At 47.3% G+C, this 21342-nt stretch overlaps 7 protein-coding genes across 7 annotated transcripts; 3 read left to right on the top strand and 4 right to left on the bottom strand.

The window, feature by feature from the left end:
• Positions 1-167: 167 nt before the first annotated feature.
• Positions 168-2412, top strand: TREMEDRAFT_69739 (uncharacterized protein; the record flags this gene model as incomplete). Its single annotated transcript, XM_007006846.1, has 9 exons — positions 168-223; positions 264-417; positions 473-496; positions 544-741; positions 860-1181; positions 1280-1568; positions 1742-1975; positions 2131-2256; positions 2373-2412. 9 exons carry the CDS (start codon positions 168-170, stop codon positions 2410-2412), a joined length of 1443 nt encoding a protein of 480 aa, XP_007006908.1.
• Positions 2413-2720: 308 nt separating this feature from the next.
• Positions 2721-5055, bottom strand: TREMEDRAFT_64471 (uncharacterized protein; the record flags this gene model as incomplete). The annotated part of the gene is made up of 7 exons (XM_007006745.1): positions 2721-2725; positions 2850-3081; positions 3235-3699; positions 3981-4007; positions 4247-4300; positions 4582-4638; positions 4954-5055. 7 exons carry the CDS (start codon positions 5053-5055, stop codon positions 2721-2723), a joined length of 942 nt encoding a protein of 313 aa, XP_007006807.1.
• Positions 5056-5577: 522 nt separating this feature from the next.
• Positions 5578-6120, top strand: TREMEDRAFT_64470 (uncharacterized protein; the record flags this gene model as incomplete). The annotated part of the gene is made up of 3 exons (XM_007006744.1): positions 5578-5667; positions 5800-5992; positions 6056-6120. 3 exons carry the CDS (start codon positions 5578-5580, stop codon positions 6118-6120), a joined length of 348 nt encoding a protein of 115 aa, XP_007006806.1.
• Positions 6121-6629: 509 nt separating this feature from the next.
• TREMEDRAFT_64469 (uncharacterized protein) lies at positions 6630-9303 on the bottom strand (the record flags this gene model as incomplete). Its single annotated transcript, XM_007006743.1, has 4 exons — positions 6630-7481; positions 7626-8740; positions 9005-9138; positions 9203-9303. 4 exons carry the CDS (start codon positions 9301-9303, stop codon positions 6630-6632), a joined length of 2202 nt encoding a protein of 733 aa, XP_007006805.1.
• A 1559-nt stretch (positions 9304-10862) lies between these two features.
• TREMEDRAFT_64468 (uncharacterized protein) lies at positions 10863-11430 on the bottom strand (the record flags this gene model as incomplete). Its single annotated transcript, XM_007006742.1, has 3 exons — positions 10863-11314; positions 11352-11353; positions 11381-11430. The coding sequence occupies 3 exons, from the start codon at positions 11428-11430 to the stop codon at positions 10863-10865; spliced, it is 504 nt and encodes a 167-aa protein (XP_007006804.1).
• A 2331-nt stretch (positions 11431-13761) lies between these two features.
• On the bottom strand, positions 13762-14812 carry TREMEDRAFT_64467 (uncharacterized protein; the record flags this gene model as incomplete). Its single annotated transcript, XM_007006741.1, has 4 exons — positions 13762-13905; positions 14032-14205; positions 14329-14438; positions 14788-14812. The coding sequence occupies 4 exons, from the start codon at positions 14810-14812 to the stop codon at positions 13762-13764; spliced, it is 453 nt and encodes a 150-aa protein (XP_007006803.1).
• Positions 14813-16697: 1885 nt separating this feature from the next.
• On the top strand, positions 16698-17796 carry TREMEDRAFT_64465 (uncharacterized protein; the record flags this gene model as incomplete). Its single annotated transcript, XM_007006740.1, has 4 exons — positions 16698-16736; positions 16866-17405; positions 17584-17616; positions 17674-17796. 4 exons carry the CDS (start codon positions 16698-16700, stop codon positions 17794-17796), a joined length of 735 nt encoding a protein of 244 aa, XP_007006802.1.
• Positions 17797-21342: the final 3546 nt, after the last annotated feature.

The raw sequence follows: 21342 nt of genomic DNA, 5'->3' as shown, positions 1-21342 counted from the left end.
GAAGAGTTGAGTGGATGTTTGAGTGGCGACTGATTTCCTTTGCCTGCCACGTGATTGTGACGTGTCATTTCACGACGGTAGATTGATAAGCAGCCAAGTAGCTACATTCCAACTCTTCCTCCTCTTCTATTCGATATTCAGCGTTCAACCACCAACATCTCACTATCATGTCGGGGTCGGAAAAGCCATTTGAAGTATCCCAAGGGGTGGTGAGTTATACCACGTGAGCTACAGCCCGTCTCATAAACCTCACTAACCGTCAGCACCTCTTATCCAGCCATAGCCAACCCCACCCTCCCCGCAGAGGGCAACGCCTCTTTTTCAAACTATCATCTAGCAGCAATCGTGTTGTTCGTCCCCTGGGTCATCACAAAGATTTTTCCTTGGCGTACATCATGGACCGGCTACTTTATCCTGGTCATCCTCCTTGGCATTCCTCTGACCATCTCCTATTGGGATCTTAGCCTCCAAGTATGGACCCAGATTGAACGAGAAGGTCAGTCACTCAGGTCATGACAATAGACCTTGCAACTGATGAGCAAGATACCTCTACCTGGTAAACCTCAAGACGAGTATATCACGATTCTATCCGACTCTCTGAAGAAGAGGTATGAAGGGAAGAAAATCCCTATGCAGGTGTTTCACGACGCATACTTTGATGGGAAGATAGATTTCAAGGATGATGTGTTGAAAATCATGGAATACAGACATGACTGGGCGTCTTTTGAATTCACACCACCTGTAAGTCTTCGGTCCTTGTTGATCTTTTTGAGCCCACTCGCTGCGGTGAATCTTCATATGAGATTGCCATCCTCTCCTATCAGTTGTCAAGGTTGAAACATGTTTTGCTGAGCTTCAGCTTTTCAAATACGTCTTCACCAACCTCATCCCTGAGGTAGTCATTCATTCCTCTTCTCAAGACGAAGAACAAGTCAGAGAGCACTATGATCGAGGTGATGACTTCTATTCTTGGTTTCTCGGTCCACGCATGGTGTACACCTCGGGCGTGATAAAGGATATCAACCGTATGGAGACACTGGAAGAGTTGCAAGATAACAAGATGACCATGGTGTGTGAAAAGCTCGCTCTCAAACCTGGTGACAAAATGTTGGATATCGGATGTGGTTGGGGGACTTTGGTCACTCACGCCGCGAAGAACTATGGCGTCGACGTTACCGGAGGTGAGTCTTTGTCTGCCAATCTACCTCCACCCCCAAGTGCGCTTGTATCACTCGGAATGGGACATGAGTCTTTCTGTGGAAAGTAAGTTGACGATTAGTCACTCTGGCAAAAAACCAAACAGTTTTCGGCAACGCTCGTCTTCGTGAGAATGGAATACCCGAATCTCAAGGTCGGGTATTATGTACAGACTTCCGTGATCTTCCCAAGGAGAAAGGTTACTACAACAAGATATCATGTTTGGAGATGGCTGAACATGTGGGTATTAGAAGATACTCAAAGTTTCTTAAAGAAGTGTATGATCTGTTGGCAGACGATGGGATTTTGGTATTTCAAGTTGCGGGAATTAGGACTTGTTGGCAGTTTGAGGATCTTATTTGGGGATTGTTGTGAGTTTTAGCCCTTACTGTCCATCTATTCTCTCCTTTGTCTTCGTCCCTCGAAGACTGCGGGCCGCCTCATAATCACACTCATGCTCTGGTACCAACTCAGCTCTGCCTAAGATGTGATAGGAGATACTGATAAATATGACTGCCGATAGCATGGCAGAGCTAACGAACAGTATGAACAAATACGTTTTCCCCGGTGCCGACGCTTCCCTGCCCCTCGGATGGGTAATATCCAAACTCGAATCGGCCAATTTCGAAGTCAAGTCTGTCGATGTGTTGGGCGTTCACTACTCAGCAACGATCTACCGATGGTATCTCAACTGGGTGTCAAATAAAGACAAAGTGGTTGAGAAGTATGGGGTGAGGTGGTATAGGATCTGGGTGTATTTCTTGGCATATTCAGTCATGTGAGCGGGCCTTTCTCGTATCTGAGCATAGCTCTGGATTTCCTCGATACCTTTTCCAGTAACAACTACAAAAACTTTCAATTTCTCTCTGCTGTGCTTGTGTTGTATCAATCATTTTGACCGCTCAGGATTTAGGATCAAAGTTGACTGAACAGTGCTTCTCGTCAAGGTACAGCGTCTGTATTCCAGATCACGTTGCACAAAAACCTGAATGGATTCCATCGAGTTGAAGGTATCCCCTCGCACGGTTCTCTACACGCTCCAATCTCGAGAGAAATCAAGTGAGTCGCTTCACGCATACTTTCTTTTCACACCTGATACGACCTTCTCGTTATATCGATCTCAATCAGCAGCAAAAGCTCGACACGGTCAAACGTGGGTTGTCGTTGATGTTCAGACCTGTCATCTCTCATACCGAAATGTGGCCAGATCATTGAACCCTCATATCTCGTAGTCGACTAGACCTGATGTGGAGCAAAAAGCCGATTCGGTCAATCCGGAAAACATCTCAACATACTCATACATAGAATATCATCGATCGGACATTGCTATCTACTTCACCAAAAACATCTTATGCTCAACCTTCACCCAGACGCTGATCGGGATGAGGCAATACTGATCAGCTGAATATCTGTGGTCAATCTAATCCGCTCTGATGATGTAGTGTTACTCCGAGATACAGTATTTACATATGTGCATGTGAATACATCAAAAATTCTACATTGTTCTCATCTAACTTCTTGTTTCAGGCTAGTCATCAGCCACCTTCTCATCTAGTCAAAGTCAATGATTCAAGCTAGCATTACATCTACATTCCCGAACCTCGTATCATCGCCACCTTCGGAGAACGTGATCGGTCAAGTAAAAGACATACCATTTCCTCCTCCCGCCCCAATTTTACCCTCTACCTTACTGACCACCCCTTTGATCAGATCTTGAATCACGTTTCCAGCTCCCGTTGCACCGGCCGCACCCGATGCACTAGAATCGGCAGATACGTCTCCCGCGAGATTCGCAGCATCGTTAGAAGACGCAGCGTTCGCAGCGTTCGCAGCGTTGACATTTGCAGTATTCGCTTGGGCAGAAGAATCGGCGTTTTTGTTTTTCTGATTCGTTAGCATCGTACCCTTTCACCCTTTCCAGATCTCTTTAAACTGAACGATCCAAGTATCGTGTCATTGTTACCTGGACGAGCACTGGTACCGCAACAGATGTTTTCTTCGTGTGGGCCAAGGGAGGAGATGGGGTTGGACACTCACATGATGACCATTCCCATTCCCATTACCACTGTTAGAGGAGGTAGACGTGTCGGTGGAATTATCGATCGAAGTTGAATTCAATGAATCACCTGAAGAGATATCGGAGGAAGTGGAATTATCTACTCCGGTGGTATCGGCGCTGGTCGAATTGGAGGAATCGATTGATGAGGTGTCGATGGTTGAATTGGAAAGATCAGCTGACGAAATATCGGAACTGGTTACATTCGTCAGATCGGTAGAATTATCGGCTGACAGATCGGAAATTGTAGAATTATCCGATAGAGCGGAAACGGTAGAGTTGAGGGAACAATCCACATTGGAAAGAGTATCGTTTGAAGAGATGTCGGTAATGTTGGAAGCAGATAAACAAGTGGAGTTGGTGATTGTCGAGTTGTTCAGTTCGGCTGCTGCGGCGGCGGCGGCAGCACCTCCTCCAGCTGCGGCAGCTACGACTTTGTTGTTTTTCTATTTGTCAGAGTGGGTCTTTTCCCTAGCTCAATAGATCGAATGTGGGGGAAGGACATCGAGGGGGACAGGAGGGGAAGGGGACACTGAGGGGAGAAAGAAGCGAGAGATCAGGGCCGCCCGGATAGCAGGACTCGATGAGAGGAAAAGAAGGGATGAAGGAGGAGTGGATGAGAAGAGTAAGGGAGGCGGAATGTAAGGTGTTTGAGAAGATTTGAAAGGGACGGAGAAGTGTAAGATGGGGACTGGTGAATGATGATGATTGCAGAGAAAAAACGTACGCCTTTTCCACCTGCTGCACCTCCTTTCTATCATATAAGCTTTGATCATCTTTCACAACAGTCCACCTTGTTCGCTACTCTCCCGAATCATAGATTTCCCTACTACACCGTCGACTGCCAGAATGTCGTATCCAACCACCCCCTCCCCCCACCCCCCTCATCCTCCCTATATCATCTCTCTCTCACACACATGTCTCCCGAAACGTAGTCGATCGATGAGAGAACATTGACAGAGACATGGAGGAAGAGGGATTATGCAGACTTACATGTTTGTGTGCTCGACGAATTTGGTTAGACCATTCTTCATCTCTTTTCTCATTCTGTCATTAACAATCTTCCAAAACCAGTCTGTCCTTGAATCTACTTTATCTTCCGGTATCAGATCACAACGGAGCGTGAACTCAACGAGGTAAGAAAGGGGAATTTACGTGTGAAGATTCAGACATTTGAGTAAACTGGGGTGAAACACTCCCAGATTATAGGGAGGAAGATGGATTGGTTTTCTTGAGAAAATTCTGATTCATCTCAAATGATGGAAGAATGAAGGAGATATACAATGGAGAGGAAACATGGGAAGTTTATTTGAGATTTCGAGACTCACCCCGTAGATTTTGACACCAATCTCTCGAGGTTGAGACTCCCGAATCCTTTTGATACCCTTTACATCAGCTTCCTCTGGCCAACACAAAAGATAAAGTCGGTGATCGTGAATCCTCCCTCCCTCAGATCCCTTCAAGTACATGCAGTGTTTACATGATACCTGGTCACATATGTTCACATAATCGAGGATACTTTGACAGAGGAGGATCGCTCAATCGGGGGACAGAAAAGATGGAGCAGGTGAACTGATAACAAAGTTCGTAGAATACCAAAAGACGGAGAGATGATGAAGAAGGACAACAACAAGAGAGAAACAACTTTGCACGGAATGATAAATAAGAATATGTGAATTATTCTAAATAGAAAAACTCACAGCTAAAGGTTCACGTTTAATCTTCTCCGAATTCGAAGGAATCACAACCGCTCCCACTAAACTAGGTACCAACATTCCTAAAACCAAAATGATCTTGAACATCTTGAATCGTTTCTTCTTTTTTCAAATCTTTTCGTTGAGCAAGTCTTTTTCGGAATCAATCAAATTGGAAGACGACTCTTGAAATCAAAGGTCAACTTGTTTCTTAGTTGAATCGATGAATCTATTCGATGAGTTATGTTCGAAAAAGATTTCTTTCTGGCACAGCCGGATCTAATTGTTTAAAAATCTGACAATTCAGCCAAATCCTACTGTAGAGTAAAAGTAGTGAGTTGAAGACTTACCTAAAATCAATCAATCAATGATGAAGAAAAAGAGAAGTTTGCGACCTGCGCTTATTGATTCGAGATCAACTCTTTTTGAAAAGATGAGACGAGAGAAAATATGAGACGAGAAGATTCCAAGTCTGAAGAAGGTATGAGAATGAGAGAAGAGGGGATTTATATCTTTTTTTCTTGAGAATGAGGTTTCACTATCGTCGTGAAGGTAGTAACGAGGGGTTATCAAAATTTATGACGTTTATCTTTAGGTAAATGAGGGTCCGTACGGTATCGAGGTTGACTCATGTTCAGTAGTGAGATTCCTAAAGCTTGGATACTTGGATACGAACTTTTGAAGATGGAAAGCTGTGTGGTCAACCCCATCACAGGTAGGGTTAGTGGATCACAGGGCAACATCATATTGACGTATCCCCCTGAATGGGTGGAAACCATTGTGAAGGCTCGGTGGTAGTGAAGGAAATCTATGAGTACTCTTTACAGTAGTGAGGGAGAAGAGAATGGTCAGAATGACGTTCCTGGTGGTAACTGGATTTCGAAACCAGGTTTCAAGATGATTCCTTCTATCGCGCAGCGCAGTCGGTTTCGTTCATTGTCGTCATGTCTCCGATTGGCCAGAGTGGAGTTACAAGATCTCTGGGTGATGACACCGCTTTCACTCATCAACACTACTGATAGTTTCGGGCCACACTTCGAGCAGGGTGAGTCATACCATCGAGAATCGAGTGTGCCCATCAGGGTTGAGGACGGAGAATGACCCGAAGTTCCAATTCAGAAGTCGAATTATCCTCTCAAAAGAGATACAATAACACCTCGGGATCAGAACTAGAGGATTTGTCATATTGTCAGTCCCATCATGTTGAGTTTGATCAATATAGTCAGTCGTCATAAGTTGTCAGTGCCATAGCCAAACATGGAGGGAGATGAGAACAAGTTGAAGTAGTAAGTTACAATAACAATTGGTCATCATGATTTTCATACCTTCTCGTAAAATGCTTTAAAATAATTGATATCATTATATTTCACTCCAAGATGCACATTTCCCCATTTCACCCAACATTGACATTACTCATCACACGTTGACATTGTTTCCCTTTGATTATCTTCCCTCATCCTCAATTGAATATTCATCCTTATTACTCTTACCCATATCCTGACCCACTTGGTCCTTCACGTTCATCATCCACTTACGACTATCTCTCCTGCTTTCTGGTCCGACACTGACACGATCCAATCTCCCTTCCTACTTGACACTACTACCATGGGCATGGCGACTGCTCAGCTCGACCAACGTCCATGTTGAGGTGATCCCAACTAGTGAAAGAAGTTGAGATACCCTCAAGCCACCACTCTCGACCTCGACCTGATCTTCCTCCCTCCCGGTGTCCTAGGAGTAGGAGGAGGCGGTGCTGCACTCCTCCTTCTGACATTTCTCAAAAGTTCTTCATCCCATTCATCAGACTGCAGTTCTTCCATCTCTGAACCTTGTTCCATTGCTCTCCTTCCTCTCAATTCCGATCCACCAGCATCTGACCCTTCTGACTCAGTGACGAAAGAAGGACAATCAATATCCATCGATTCGGGCCTTCTTATCGTCCTACTTCCCAAACTTGTTTCACCCACATTCACTCTCTCAAAATCTTCCCTGGAGGGAATGCCGGAGAGATTCGTGATGGTGAATCCTAGAGCTGTCAATCCAGGTGAAAAAGGAGGTAGAGTGAGTGGTTCAAAGTTACCAGGAGATGGGGATCGAGACGATGGAGGCGAATGACTCTTGGGATGTAATGAAGAGTAAGCTGGAGCGGGGGAAAGAGGAACCGAATTGTCTGTTGTGACGGAAGAAGCTGTGGTGATTCCGGTCTCCGAAGTAAACGTGGAGTTGGGTGTACTGCCAACAGAGGATTCGATGATCTCATTCGACTCGGGGGAATCGGATTGACCAGGAGAATCGGAAAGGTAAGATGTCTCCGAGGGGTCCGACAAGAAGGAAGCGTCCGAGATCAGACGAGGTTTTGAGATTGGCAAGGTAGACTCGGGTGGGTGGTACAATGGGAGAGGATCACATTCCCTCAAATCTCCGTTCTCATGGAATAGCTGAATGTAAGGAGGAAGCTGAGAGCGAGAAGAGGCCGAGAGGGGGAGAGTATCTTGACATGTGCCGAAACGAATAGGAGTGGATAGAAGAACCATCTGTAAGTCAGTTCATACTATCCTTCAAAATGGAAATCAACTGGGTTGTAGTGAGTGAATATCAAGGGTTCGACATCGGTAGGGAAGATGAATCTCGTGTAAGGAATACAAAGACGGTGAAGGGTGAAAAGAGACAGAACTCACCGTGTCCACATCCGCCCCCGTGTTCTTACAAACCAACTTAATCTTCAAACTATGTCTGATCCTCAAAAATGGACCTTCCACCTCCGCTTGAGGTCTACCTCCAGTCGCACTTCCCTTGCCCAACGCGTCCGCTGGCATCGGCAAGACAACGTTCACTTTCCTCCATTTATCTCCACATAACCCCAGCCCTTCTTTAGCAAAGAAGAAATTCCTTTGCGTTCCATCATCTGCCAAAAGACACTGACGGCTTTTCTGTGCTTTATGAGCTGTCCCAGAGGTTGAATCGAAACAAATAGCATTGGCGTAGTGCGATGGGTTTAATAGAGCATGTTCTGAACTGTGTACTGAAGGTTGATTTGAAGGTAGGGGGTTCGCTGACATGAAAGAAGTAGCTGGTGTGGAGCTGACCCTTTCGAGTTCTTCGACTTCCATGCCGAGTTCCAACAGATTGGTGAGGATTTCATCCCCGCCATCAATGTCCATGGAGGCGTCGCCTTGTAAAATAGCGTCACGACGAGCTCTGACTCGAAGGGAGATCTTGATACTTCTTTCATCACCATGTACGTCGACCCATTCCGGTACAGTGACGACACATTCTACTGGACAGGTACTTTCGTTAGGTTTGATAGTGTAGTGTCGTTCTCCAGGTACATATACATGTCCTCTGACAGCAGAAGGTAGTCGGTGTCGGCGTACTGTGATAGGAGCGAATTTGCTTTGAGATTTGTGTATCGAGGAGAGTTGGAGAGATGAGTGGGAGAACAGGGAATCAAGTCTTCTTGTTCGAATTGCGGGTGTTGGCTTGATCTCAATGGAACTGTTCGTGGAAAGGGAAGAATGAGACAGAGCGGCGGAACGTGTCATAGGGATTGAAAGGGGTGAAGAAAGATCGACCCAGCCAATGGTGCATTGTACTTGGACGCCATAAGAGGTGACTGTGTTGGCTGAGGAATGCGTTGGAGGAAGCCACCCGGGAAGACGTAGATCAAAGGGGATAGCGACTTGGAAGCGAGCGAGATGAGGGCGTGCATAGTCTTGAGAAGGTAGAACAAGGGGTTCGGAAGGAGTGGCGAGATCAACGGTTGTGGACCATAAACGAAGTGGCGTGTAGCGACCTGATCGGTTAGCACACACACAGTCATCGGAAGGCGATGCTAGGAAAGAGAAGATCAGGGATCTGCGGAATACAGACATGTCACGGAGACGGGTAAATCACGAGAAGGCCAGGGCTATGAGAAGCTGGAGGACCGAAAGGGGGGTCAGAGTGGCAATCACATGAAAGACTTTCACGGAAACAGGCCTAGGGCTCAGGGGTGGAAGTGGGGAGAGGTGAGTGATCGCAAAAGTCGTGCGAAGATGCGAAATGAGACAGTACTCACCAGACTCATCATGATACTCGCTCTTCCCTTCCAGTAAGAGCTTCATCTCTCTGACCTCACGCACACGACCTTCGAGTCCCACCGGCAGAGAGGGAAGAGAAAGGAGTACGTTTCCGGGTAATGAATAACTTGTACTGTTCCCGTCAGCCCAGTATACAGAAAATGAGATATTCGTGAGAGGGAGCAAAGAATACTCACCCAGTGTTGGGGTTCCCCAGCATGTCCACCGCTCCATCATGGTCAAACTGCACCTCGAGTTTTGAAGAAAGGAAGTTTGGAGTGCCCTGGAAGAATGACATTGTGTGTTGGTAGAGATCGTCAGTTTCTTGGCCAACGTCGAACCGTACCACCGGACTTGTGATGATATACGAAGGTGAAGAAGCAGATTCCTCGGGGAGGTGTGAATCGACAAAGTGAGGAGAAGACAGGAAGGAGGAAGAAGAGAGAGAGAATGAGGAAGACGTCGAGGGAGAGGGGAGACCCGACGAGGTTTGGTCAGTCGGGATGAGGTGTTCCTTTGTCCTGTCGCCTTTGAAGGTGGAAAGGTTCCTTAGCCGTGGTGCTGGCCTTCTCGAGATACCGTTGAAGCCTTCAGACCTGACGGTAAAGGTTGAGACTGCCTTTGAGTTTCTTGAAGATTCGGGAAGAGAGTCAGTGATAGATGAGCGTCTTCTATGTATCCTCTCACGAGTCTTGAGTGGGTGAAGAGAAGGAGAGTAAGGAGGTGGGGATAGAATGACACCAGAAGCAATTGGTGAGATGGAACGTTGTCTCCGCGTGGTTAGATGAGGATTATAAAAAGTCATGGTGGGCCGTTCAAGTCAGGCTTTAAAGGGATGGATCGGCGCGCTGTTGACAGAGCCGCGTAGACTGGGGAGGAAAAGCTAAGATGGTGAGGTGTGGAAAACGTCAAGGAGGTATAAGATGAGTGTTGTGTATGACACACGAAGACACGGACGGGGGTAGGTTTAGGTGAACGGGGTGATGGGGGGAAGAGGAGAGGAGTAGTGAAGTTGACGTATGAGTGAGAAGGAAGGGGATGTGGTGTGTGCGTCGAGGAACAGGGGTTAAAGTAAGAAGTGAGTCAACTGTGGTTTTAAGAGGGATAAGATGTACTTTGGTTGAAAGAACAATAGACATTGGATGTGTATACGAGGACAAAAGGAGTGGGGATAGGGGGAAGGGAAGAGGGAAGCCCTTGAGGCCGACCACGCGGACGATGCATGGGGAAGGGCGGTTTTGTGTGGGTGTGAGTTAGATCGGGAATGAATCATGGCTGAAAAGAGGAGAGTCAGGAATTGAATCAGATGACGAGGTATTTGATGGAAGAGAGAGACAGTAGTAGTGGGTGTGTGTGTGTCTCTTTGTATCACTCATCCATCATCAGATCGGATGTCCACCCCGAAGCAGCTTACCTCTCGTGCCCTTCCCCCTTCCCCCACCCAGTCTGACCGATCAATCACCGATCACCGACCACTGTTCCGGTTTCCACGCTGGGCGGGCCCGAACAATGGCGTCGCGGGCATGGTACTCGTAACGAGGGGAGTGGTGGTGGCAGACGGGAGAAAGCTGTTTGATAGTCGAACAAGAGTGTTTTGTCCCTGAACAACAAAAAGGTATATCACGTGAGCAACTCCGGAATACCCACGTGGTGCCTGTGCTAGATGTGGCGGTCTTTGCAATGTGGCACTTTCACCGTTCTCCGACCGTCATACGCACGGTCTGATCCCCATTACCCGGAAACACAACATCGTTCATCAAACAATCATGCATGCTTCCCACTCGTCAAGATTCCTTGTTTACTCTCGCCATCTGATCCTCTACATGACTCCAACTCTCTCACTAGTGGCAAGGCTAGTCACACTTGTGCGACCGTTACCGTGATACCGTCTCGGCGTATCACGTCCACGGCCAGGTTGAGATCCCATTGAAGGTCAGGTTCAAATTCCGAGGTGGACGGGTATAGTGAGTCTACCACATCCCCATAGTTGAAGACATCAGATTTTCTGTGTAATTTCCTTCGCATAGCCGCCTGTAGATTGCTCCATCTCAATTGTGTGCTATCTGTCACTGTGGTGGCTTCCTTTTCACTCCCAACCCCCCAGGTGTACCAGGCACGGTGGTCCTTCATACTATCCAGCAAAGCCTTCACAGCCCTTGTGACATTGTCATATTTGCTGTAGTTCATGGTCCACTGTTGGTTGTATGTCTGTTCCAAACGGCTGCAGAGCTCTTGTGTCTCACCAAGGGGGAAAGAGTCATTCCCCGACACAGCTCTGACAATTTTCCATGGGGAGAGGTCAGGAGTGCCTGATGTGTCATAGGTTACCACCATCAACAAGCTTACTACTAGTATGAGTTGGCCCTCAGGCTTACGTCTGCTTGACAGTGTTGGTGATACTCCAACAGTTGCAGATGAAGGCCATATGGTCTTCTTGGGGGATTTGTGACCAGTCTTGTGAGTTGGGACCTGCACCTCTTTCTGAAAAAGTGGTCTGGTGCTAGTAGGTGGTTGTGTTACGGGGTAACAACGAATCGGGAGGACTCTATCGAGTTTGACGGATTAGGACAGAGGAAAGCGGGAGTTGGAGGCAGTGCTGCAGTAGGTAGGGACGGGTTTTCCCCTTTCGAGATTTCCCCACTGGGTTTGCTCAAAGCGGTTTTTCACCTGTCCGAGTATGTACGTAGACGCTTGCAGCAGGAAGAGGACAAGGACGAGGATATCCATAGACAGTATATAGTACAATCAGCAAAGTACCAACTTTGCTGATTCTTCAATATCATTCTTTGGCTACATCGATTGCAGAGGAGACACGATCCATCACATAGCACCAGAGACACACAGACTTCCACGAGACTTCCATCGAGTTCGACCCAATCTGCGACCTAGTCAACTGTCACACCCGTCGAACAACTACTTTCTAACAGACCGACGGTCGACGAACCTCGGCTAACTTGGTCCTTCTAAATCGATGTCTCACCCAACCGGGAGGGCGCAGACGTCCAAAGGGGTGTAACTACGGCGTACTTCGGCGTATTTACTCTAACTGGGGTTTTGTTCTACTGATGGCGATGTATCTCGATTTGTAAATAGCTATCTCTATCTGTCTTTCACTACTGACAACAATCAAGGATCGCTGAAGAACTTCAGCGATTCTCTCAGCTAATATTATCTATTCCTCCTAGACGTTCATCCAACCCTCTCACGCTTTGACGTACTTCAACGCACTTCGTCCAACTTCCCCCCTAACATCGCCGCACTTCTGCTCCCTTTGTCCCTACCTAGCCTAACTCCGTCTAACTTCGCCGTACTTCTCCTCAGATGTCCTGAGTTACGTGTAGAGTAAAGAGGTTAAGGCGTGATGGGGGTTTTGATGGTCCAAGAAGGGTCATTGTTGGTGGAATAATCGAGGTGTCACAACATAGTTCGTGACAGCAATACGATGGGAACGTACCACCTTGAGGCCATTGGTGAGCTCCCCCTCAATCAGATGGCGCCCAGACTTGTCGCTGAGCCAAGCCTTGACGTCCACTCGGGGCACTACCCTAGTCTCGTCGGGTGTCATGAATCACACCATCACGTGTTCCTTGTTGCGCAAAACAAGTTCAACCTCCACTTCCGTGTTTTAACATTTCACCTCTGCTCTCATGCCTATCAGGCATAAACTCCAAGTATCATTCTAGTATGTCGGTGCTTAGCTCCCATGCCTGCAAGACATAAGTCCCCAGTAATTCTCTAGTCTCTAGTTCTTCTGTTCTAATGCCTGCTAAGGCATAATATCTCAGTCTCTTGTTCTCGCAGCACTTCTATGTTCTGCATAGTCCTTCATAGTTCCTCATCGACCACCTTCGACAAAGTCGAGCGACTTCCGGCGCATCCCGTAGGATGTCATAGTAGGACGTAGGTAAACGCAGATATGGCATCGTAGGATATCAGTGGTTATCGGTGGGATGCAAGGCAATGCATGCAGGACAGTGCAGGACGGTTCAGAGCGCTCGTATTCCGCAGGTCTGCACGAGCCTCTTGGAAAAGGTTGATTTGTCTATATAAACCCTATCTTGTACTTTGTAGTCTTCTTTAGTTCTTGATCAAAAGTCATTTCCATTGCCACCCTTTTGGAGTCCAGTCCAGTCCAGTTCCCTCTAACCTTGTAAGACAAGCCAGAGACATTCCTTGGGTCACAGTCCCATTCCTTGTTGGACTCAGTCTTGTTATCTTAAGTATATTCCTTGTCACTCCTAGTCCTTGTCCCCTTGTCCTTTGTCCTCTGTCCCAGGGTGGGCAGTATCCTTGACATCGGGGCACTACCTGCCACAAACCCTGAGCTCAAGTTCATAGGCCCGGCGTTACTGAAACGCCGAACACGCGACGGACATGAACTCGCCACTGATCGGGGTTTCAGTAACGCCGAACTCCACCAACGACGCGACATGTCTGCTCGCTACCTACCAACCTGTCCTCACCACCACTAATCTCTTCATTGTCATTTTATTAGTAAACTCACGCTCTTTTTCACACACACAGTCTCTACTCGTCTCAAGGATCATTTTGATACTCTTCCCACTCTTTTACAACTATTTTTCACCCACTTCTGGCCCTTCGCTTCTTCAACTGCGCCCTCCCTGACTACCACCCATCAAATTGCTATAACTTCTGACCGAGCAATTGTGGTATTCTCTCGTCTTCTCGACGCTGTTCTACTGCTCTCTGCGAGTCCGTGAGTACTTGTTTCATCATCAGAAGTGAAAATCTGACCTCAATAGGCCCTCTCGTCATCATCATTTTCGCCACCAAACTGTAACGGTACTGGAAACACGACGACTAGGTCGCAGGTTGGGTCGAACTCGATGGATGTCTCGTGGAAATCTAGGGGCTCTGGTGCTAATGGATCGTGTCTCCTCTGCAATCGATGTAGCCAAAGAATGATATTGAAGAATCAGCAAAGTTGGTACTTTGCTGATTGTACTATATACTGTCTACGGCTATCCTTGTCCTCGTCTCCTTCCTGCTGCAAGCGTCTACGTACATACTCGGACAGGTGAAAAACCGCTTTGAGCAAACCCAGTGGGAAAATCTCGAAAGGGGAAAACCCGTCCCTACCTACTGCAGCACTGCCTCCAACTCCCGCTCTTCTCTGTCCTAATCCGTCGAACTCGATAGAGTCCTCTCGATTCGTTGTTACTCCGTAACACAAACCCCTCTTGAGATATTTTTTTTAACTCTTCAACAACACATTTTTGGCCTTTGTCAGTAACTCGACACTGTTCTCCTGTTCGTCCTGAGCTGTGAGTACTTGTTTTATCATCAGAAGTGAAAGGCTGACTTCAATAGGTTTTCTCAACATCAAAATCCTCGCCACCGAACTCCTCTCGAAAAATTCTTTTTCCTGCGATAACACATATGCAGCGACACTGATCCCTGGTCCTTCCTGAGCTGTGAGTAGTTGTTTTATTATCAGAAGTGAAATGCTGACTTCAATAGGCCTCCTCAACCTCAAAATCCTGGCCACTGAACTCCTGTCAAGAAAAACTTTTTTTGCTGTTCAACAACACATCTTCAGCCTTTCTAAACTACTCGACTCTCTTCTCCTGGCCTCTGCAAGTCTGTGAGTACTCTTCTCATTGAGAAATGTAAAAATCTGATTTTCATAGGTTCTCGTCATCATCATCATTTTTGCCACCGACATCCCGGCCAAAAAAACTTTTTACTCTTCAACAACACCACCCCCGGGGTTCTAATTTGTCGACATGTATTCTGCTGGTCTTGGGCTATGAGTGAGTACCATTTTTACTGCATGAAGTGGTCATTCTGACGAGTTAGATGTCATCACCGATTCTTATACAATCGTCGCCACCGTCATCACCAATTCTGGATCGTTTTTCTCGGTCCCCTTCTATTAAACTCAGTCCTCGACACTCTCGGTCTCCTTCTATCGTACCAGAGACTCAGCAACATCGTCCTAATGACCACAATGATGATGACGACCTTGAAAACTTGCTTGAAAACCTCGGTCTTATCCCTCGCGAAGAACCAGGATTTGATCCTTTGGCTCATCACATCCACCCTCCCTTCGATCTCGAACCTCAACCTACCATGGCAGCTGCTCGACTTCATACTCAAGACGTCGCTATCACGCATACTGTCTGCATTGTCACCAAACACAGTGTGGAGCAGAAGGGAAAACTGGAGCTTCAATGTGCTCACGGGGGGGATGGTCGTTCACATCGAACTGACGACTATGAGGATGTTAGAAAGCGACCTCGAACCACCAAGCAAGGCAACTGCCCGTTCTCTATCATCTGGCGAAGAGAGACAAAGAAAATAGCTCAAGCTCAAGATCGTCAGCCCCTCTGGATCCCTCACATCATTGAAAACCATCATAACCATGAACCTATCCCCCTTTTTCATTATTCGTTTATTCGTCACTCTAGTCGATCTCCTGAGGTTCTTCAGTTCATAAAACACCTTCTCGAGAGCGAACACACCCTTCGTGGTATTGTCTCTGCGGTTCAGCATTGTTTCGGTGAAAAAGTCGCCCTCACACGTCAAGATGTCCAAAATATTCGATATCGTCATGAGAAACTTCTTCGACAAGGCCTCACTGCCACTGAAGCAGCCATTCGACGTCTAACTGATAATGGGGATCTCTTTAAAGCGTTCACCAACACGAATAAAGAGCTCTGTGGCCTCGTCTTTACCACTCCGTCAGCCAGAGCCATGACTCATTCGTACCCAACCGTTCTTTTTATGGATTGCACCTACCGAACCAATCGATATCGTCTTCCAATGCTTCACATTGCTGGATGTACTGCTACGAATCAAACCTACACCTCTGCAATCGCCTTCTTAAGCCGCGAAGTGACTGAATGGTACTCCCTGGCCATTGAAGCCTATCTCCAACTCATTGGTCCTATCAACAATGATATCAAAGTCATCGTATGTGATCGGGAAATCGCTTTACACAACGCTCTGTCTATCCACCTACCTCATGTCCACCTGAATTATTGTCGGTGGCACCTTCGCGAAAACATCAAGGTGAACTGTCGTAAAAATTTTCAGTCACTTTATAAAGAGGGTTGGGTGGCAAAGTTATCTGATTTTGGTAATCATTTCATGGTGGATATCTGTAAAGCAAAGTCTGAAGAGTCATTGGAGAAAGCTCTGTCATCAATGCAGACTTGGTGGGGACATGAGAAGTTGGATGGTGCGAGGGCTTATGTGAGACAATTGGTGGATGAACACAAGACACACTTCGTCTCTGCTTTTATCGATAAACATACTCATCTTGGTCAAACAGCAAACTCTCGACTCGAAGGAACCCACCGAGCGTTCAAGAGTCGTCTTAAAAATGCGTATAGCAACCTGTACGGCTTGCTACGCATTGCTCATGACTTCTTCGACGATCAATGTAAAGAGATAATACACCAAATGGCTCTTGATTGACTTCTTCAGAACCCCGATCTTGTCAGCATCTTTCTCCTGGTGAAAAATCGAGTCTCAAAGTGGTCAGTATTCCTCATGGAGAAGCAATATAAAAGAGCAATATCTGGCCAGGTCGAAAATGATGACGAAAGCCACCTGTATTCGACATCGATGGGCCTCCCTTCTGCTCTGCAGATAAAAGAAGTACTTGAAAGAGATGGTAGCATTGCTCTTGCTCCTCTCCATTGTCATTGGCGTCTCCTTAACCCCATGTCCTGGCCTAACACCATTGAACAGGCCACTGCAAAAGTTAGTGGAGATATTACTGGAGTTCATCAGCTACTAGGACCTGAGTGGGAGGTGGATAATGATACCAACAGGATTCGTGACCCCCACCTTTGAAGAAACCGGTTGGTATTAGCCAAGAAGAACCTCAAGAACCTCACCACCACTCAGATCGATCTGACCACCATCGAAGACGACAATCTACCTGCTGATAATCCCTACTTTTTACCTCCTTCTCCTACTCTTCCTCCTTCTCCTAAAAGGGGTGTAAAATCGAACCCTTCTCAACTGTCTAATGATGTCTCTCATACCGGTCGATTACACACTCAGTCAGAGAAATTCCTAGGTACCAAGAAGAAGGCAAATCGTCCCTGTCCCTTCTGTGGATCAAGAGCACATGGAGCTAAGAAGTGTAAGACAGGTAGTGAGATACAGGAGAGGGATAATGATCGTTATAATCGAGAAATGGCTGCTTGGAAGGCTGGAGAAACGACCTGGACAGAGGGATCAGTAATGGGAACTAATTCTGCTCTTGAGAAGAAGATCGCGAGTCTTCGGGAGACGGTTCTGGGCCTGGCTAAGAGTATCCAGGAGGACAGAGATAAAAGGGAGAAGGAAAATCAGCCTGTAGTGGTGAGGACAGAGGACAGGATGGTGAGGACAGGAGAAATGATCACTAGGACAGGTTATTTGGTGGGTTTCTCATATGATAATGACATTTCTCCTTCCCTCCTTCTCCCCCTCACTGTCCTGCAGTCATTCCTGGCTATATTGCTCTGTCTCTGTCTATATTGGCCTCACGATCTCGAAAATTTTCACTCTTCTCTTAGTCTCTTACTTCTAAAAGTTTCCTGCAAGCTGATTGGTCCAGAAGACACCAGGAAATGGCCAATATCAACCGAATGTGAGTCTCTAATACTGCATTTTTGGCTGTATCCGATGGGGGGTCTCTAATGAACAGGTACCCCCATTTTTCAACATTTATCCTCCTGAGAAGAGGTACCTACCACCCCCCTCTTCCACCTACTCTCCCTCCTCTATCCTCTCAATATTGGCCTCCCTATCCCTCCCAGGGCTCTTCTAGACATCCCTATGGCTCATATTATCCTCCTGGACATTGATAGATATGGTAAATGCATGGACAATGGCCGGAAATGACATGGTATAGCTAATAATGACATTGACGATGTAAGAGAAGAGTGAGCAGAGGTCGCGGCGTTTCAGTAACGCCGGGCCTATGAACTTGAGCTCAGGGTTTGTGGCAGGTAGTGCCCCGACGAGACTAGGGTAGTGCCCCGAGTGGACGTCCAAGCCTTGGTGTTGGTGAAGGTCCAATGATGATCAGAGGTGTTGCCAAGTCGCTTAACCACCGGAAGATTGTGGATCATTGAAGGGGACATAGTAGGCATTGCTAAAGGCAACCTTACCGATGTAGAGCGTGCCAGACTCAGTGGATGTGATGGTTTGGCCATTGCCAACCTTGATGTTGAGGGGTCTGGCAAGAGGAGAGAGGTTGTGGAGCAGGGTTTTGTCGCATATGAAGTGGTCTGAGGCAGCTGAGTTGATGGTGATCTTGTGGGGGTTGCCAGAGGCAATGGTGGAAGCAAGAGCAATGTAAGCGTCCTCATTGATCTCCTTCTCCTCTCCTGCTGTCATTGCCACCTTGCCGCTTGGTGGTCTCCCTCCATCGCTTTGTTTTCCAACTATCATCTGCTCCATTTGTTGGTAGCAGCCACTGAGGTTGTGCCCATACCGCTTGTGTTCTTCACACCACTTGGTCTCATCTCTCACAAGCAGCGGCTTGCCGTCCTTGCCCAGCCTTCTGTGCTGTTGATTCTGCCCCTTGGGTGGTGTCTTCTTCTTGATCTTCCTTGCCAGGAAGCCTTGTCCATTCACCTCCTCTCCCTGCATGTTCCTGCATTGGTATTCGGGTCTGGCAGCCAATAGGACCTGGTCTGAGGTGATGGAGGTCAAAGTGGTTGTGGAGAGGAGGGTGGAGGCAAGCATGCCGTAGGAGGGTGGTAGGGAGGCAAGCATGTCATAGGCGGTCATATTGTCAATGAAATTGCCTAAGGACATCTTGCTGGCTGCAGCTGAAGCCGATACTTCACCCAGCTTGGCTCGGATAGCCCCCAGACGGGTCTGGCGATCCTCATTCTCCTCTACCTTTGTTCCCCAAGTGTCTCTCCATAGCTCTGTGTTATGACACAGAGGCAGATCATACACAATGATGTGGCATTATTAGGATTAGTATCAGGGACTTTAGAACATGATGTGGCATTAGAGTGGCAAATAGGAACTTAGGTTAATCAATGTTTTACCACTGTTTAGGCTAAGCCTAAACACTGGTCATCTTTGTCAGTAATGACATCATAGCTGGACATATCGGTGAACTTGGACACATCGGTGAACTTGGACACATCGGTGAACCTGAACACATCGGTGAACTTGGACACATCGGTGAACTTGGACACATTGGTCAACTTGGACACATCGGTCATATTGGACACATTGGTTAGAATTATGTACCGTAGGTCAGGCTAAGCCTGAACACTAGTCATTTAGAAAGTGGAGGCAAGGTAGAGGCGCAAGGGTATAAATAAATACCCCTTCCGCGAGCCCTCTTCCTTGTCAATGAATTCTCAAAAGTTACACTTCTAAACTTCTCATTTTTCACAATCCTCTTTGCGCTCGCTACACTTGCGCACTTTGTCTAAGTGACTTCTGATACAACCCTTCCTCAGCACTGAGGTGCTCTTCATCATCATCGTCCAATCCACCCTACGCTATCACTTCGTCCTTCATTGTCGTTGTCCTCTGAAGTTAGGTCTTGGTCACTGCCTAGCTCTCAGGTCGTAACACTCTGCCTGCCTCGCTGCGGTGCTGGCACTGTAGGTTGCCTGCAGCCATTTGTAGAGCGTGTTCGGGTCTGGTTTGAGCCACTGGACAAGGGAGTCAGGAATTCGGTTCTGAACAGGGGTTGAAAGTGTCACGAACTACATTGTGACACCTCAATTATCCCACCAGCCATGGCCCTCCTTTGACCATCAAAACCCCTATCACGTCTTAACCTCTTCACTCTACATGTAACTCAGGACATCTCAGACCAACTACGGCAAAGTACATTGGGAGAATAAGGTATACCGGGGTCCGGAGCATAAGGACGGCAAAGTGCGGCAAAGTGAGGCGGAGTTAGGGGGACTAGGGACAATGGGAGTAGGAGTACGGTGAAGTCAGACAGAGTTAGGCTAAGTAGGGACAATGGAAGCAGAAGTACGGCGAAGTTAGACAGAGTTAGGCTAAGTAGGGACAATTGAAGCAGAAGTGCGGCAATGTTAGGCGGAGCTAGTCGAAGGAGGAGAAGGATAGCCGGGGACTCGGGGAAGGTGGACGAAGTGTGTTGAAGTACGTCAAAGCGCAAGAGGGTTGGATGAACATCTAGGAGGAGTAGATAATATTAGCTGAGAGGATTGCTGAAGAACTTCAGCGATCCTTGATTGTTGTCAGTAGTGAAAGAAAGATAGAGAGAGCTACATTAAAATCGAGATACATCGCCTTCATTAAAACAAAACCCTACCTTAGTTAGAGTAACTACGCCGAAGTAAGCCGTAGTTACACTCCTTTTGAAGTCTGCGCCCTCCTGCTTGGGTGAGACATCGACTTCGAAGCATCAAGTTAGCCGAGGTCTGTCGACCGTCGGTCTATTAGAGAGTAGTTGTTCGACGGCCATGACAGAAAGCGAGTGGTATATGATGCCAAAGGTCGTACCTTGGTTCTGTTTGTCTCAATAGAGCGCAGCTTGAAGCTTCTGCTGCTCTGAAGTGGGTGGAGGATTGCTGAGGGGGTATCAAAGGCTAGTAGACGCCTGAATGGTGAATAAACTCTCAGTGATATGTTCAATGAGGTTCTTGCCAGCCAGTGCTGCTTGAAGCGATCGGTTCCAGGCGGTGTAATTGTCTGAACCGCTCAGCTTTGTGGTCCGGCGTACCCTGGTCTCTATCTCAAAGCTGGACATGGTTGGATCAATGCTGAATGGGTTGTTGAAGCCAGAGGATCAATTTAACAAGAGATGTCACCAAGACAGAATCATTGGTTTGACTGTTGCTCATTCAGCACTTTCCTATGAGTGATGAAGAGACAACAGGTACTGATCTAGCTATGTACCACTACCGGCAGAGTTTACTGCCTTTGTATCAGGAAACCACGTGATAGTACTACTTACTTTCCACAGCCGTGTAGCCTTACTACAGAGTCAACGTGTATGTGCCAAAGGCCCAGAATTCTGTCTCTCTCCTGCATCACCAACACCTGTGTCTCCCCTGAGCTCTCTGAGCAGTCCTGAGACAGTCTTTGGCCCAGGACATGTACAACTCTGAGGTCTTCTGAGCTATGACTGACCTCAGCCATAAGGAAGAATATCGCAAGAAAAGTTAACACAAGTGGTGCAGACAAATGCGCAATACATCAGAATATGTGCATGTGTGGTGAGGGTGATTTCTTCTGTGTGTCATGTCTTCATTCCGTCACGGAGAGCCGTGCAGCTTCGAAGCATCACGGCTTTGGTCCGTGACCTAACATTCACTCCGCCCCCCCAAGCTTCGTTCCTGGCAGACCTCGTTGGGGACGAGGT

Source organism: Tremella mesenterica, assembly GCF_000271645.1.
Source record: "Tremella mesenterica DSM 1558 unplaced genomic scaffold TREMEscaffold_11, whole genome shotgun sequence".
In the NCBI taxonomy this organism is placed as follows: Eukaryota; Fungi; Basidiomycota; class Tremellomycetes; order Tremellales; family Tremellaceae; genus Tremella; species Tremella mesenterica.
This window is presented reverse-complemented; position numbering and strand designations above follow the sequence as displayed.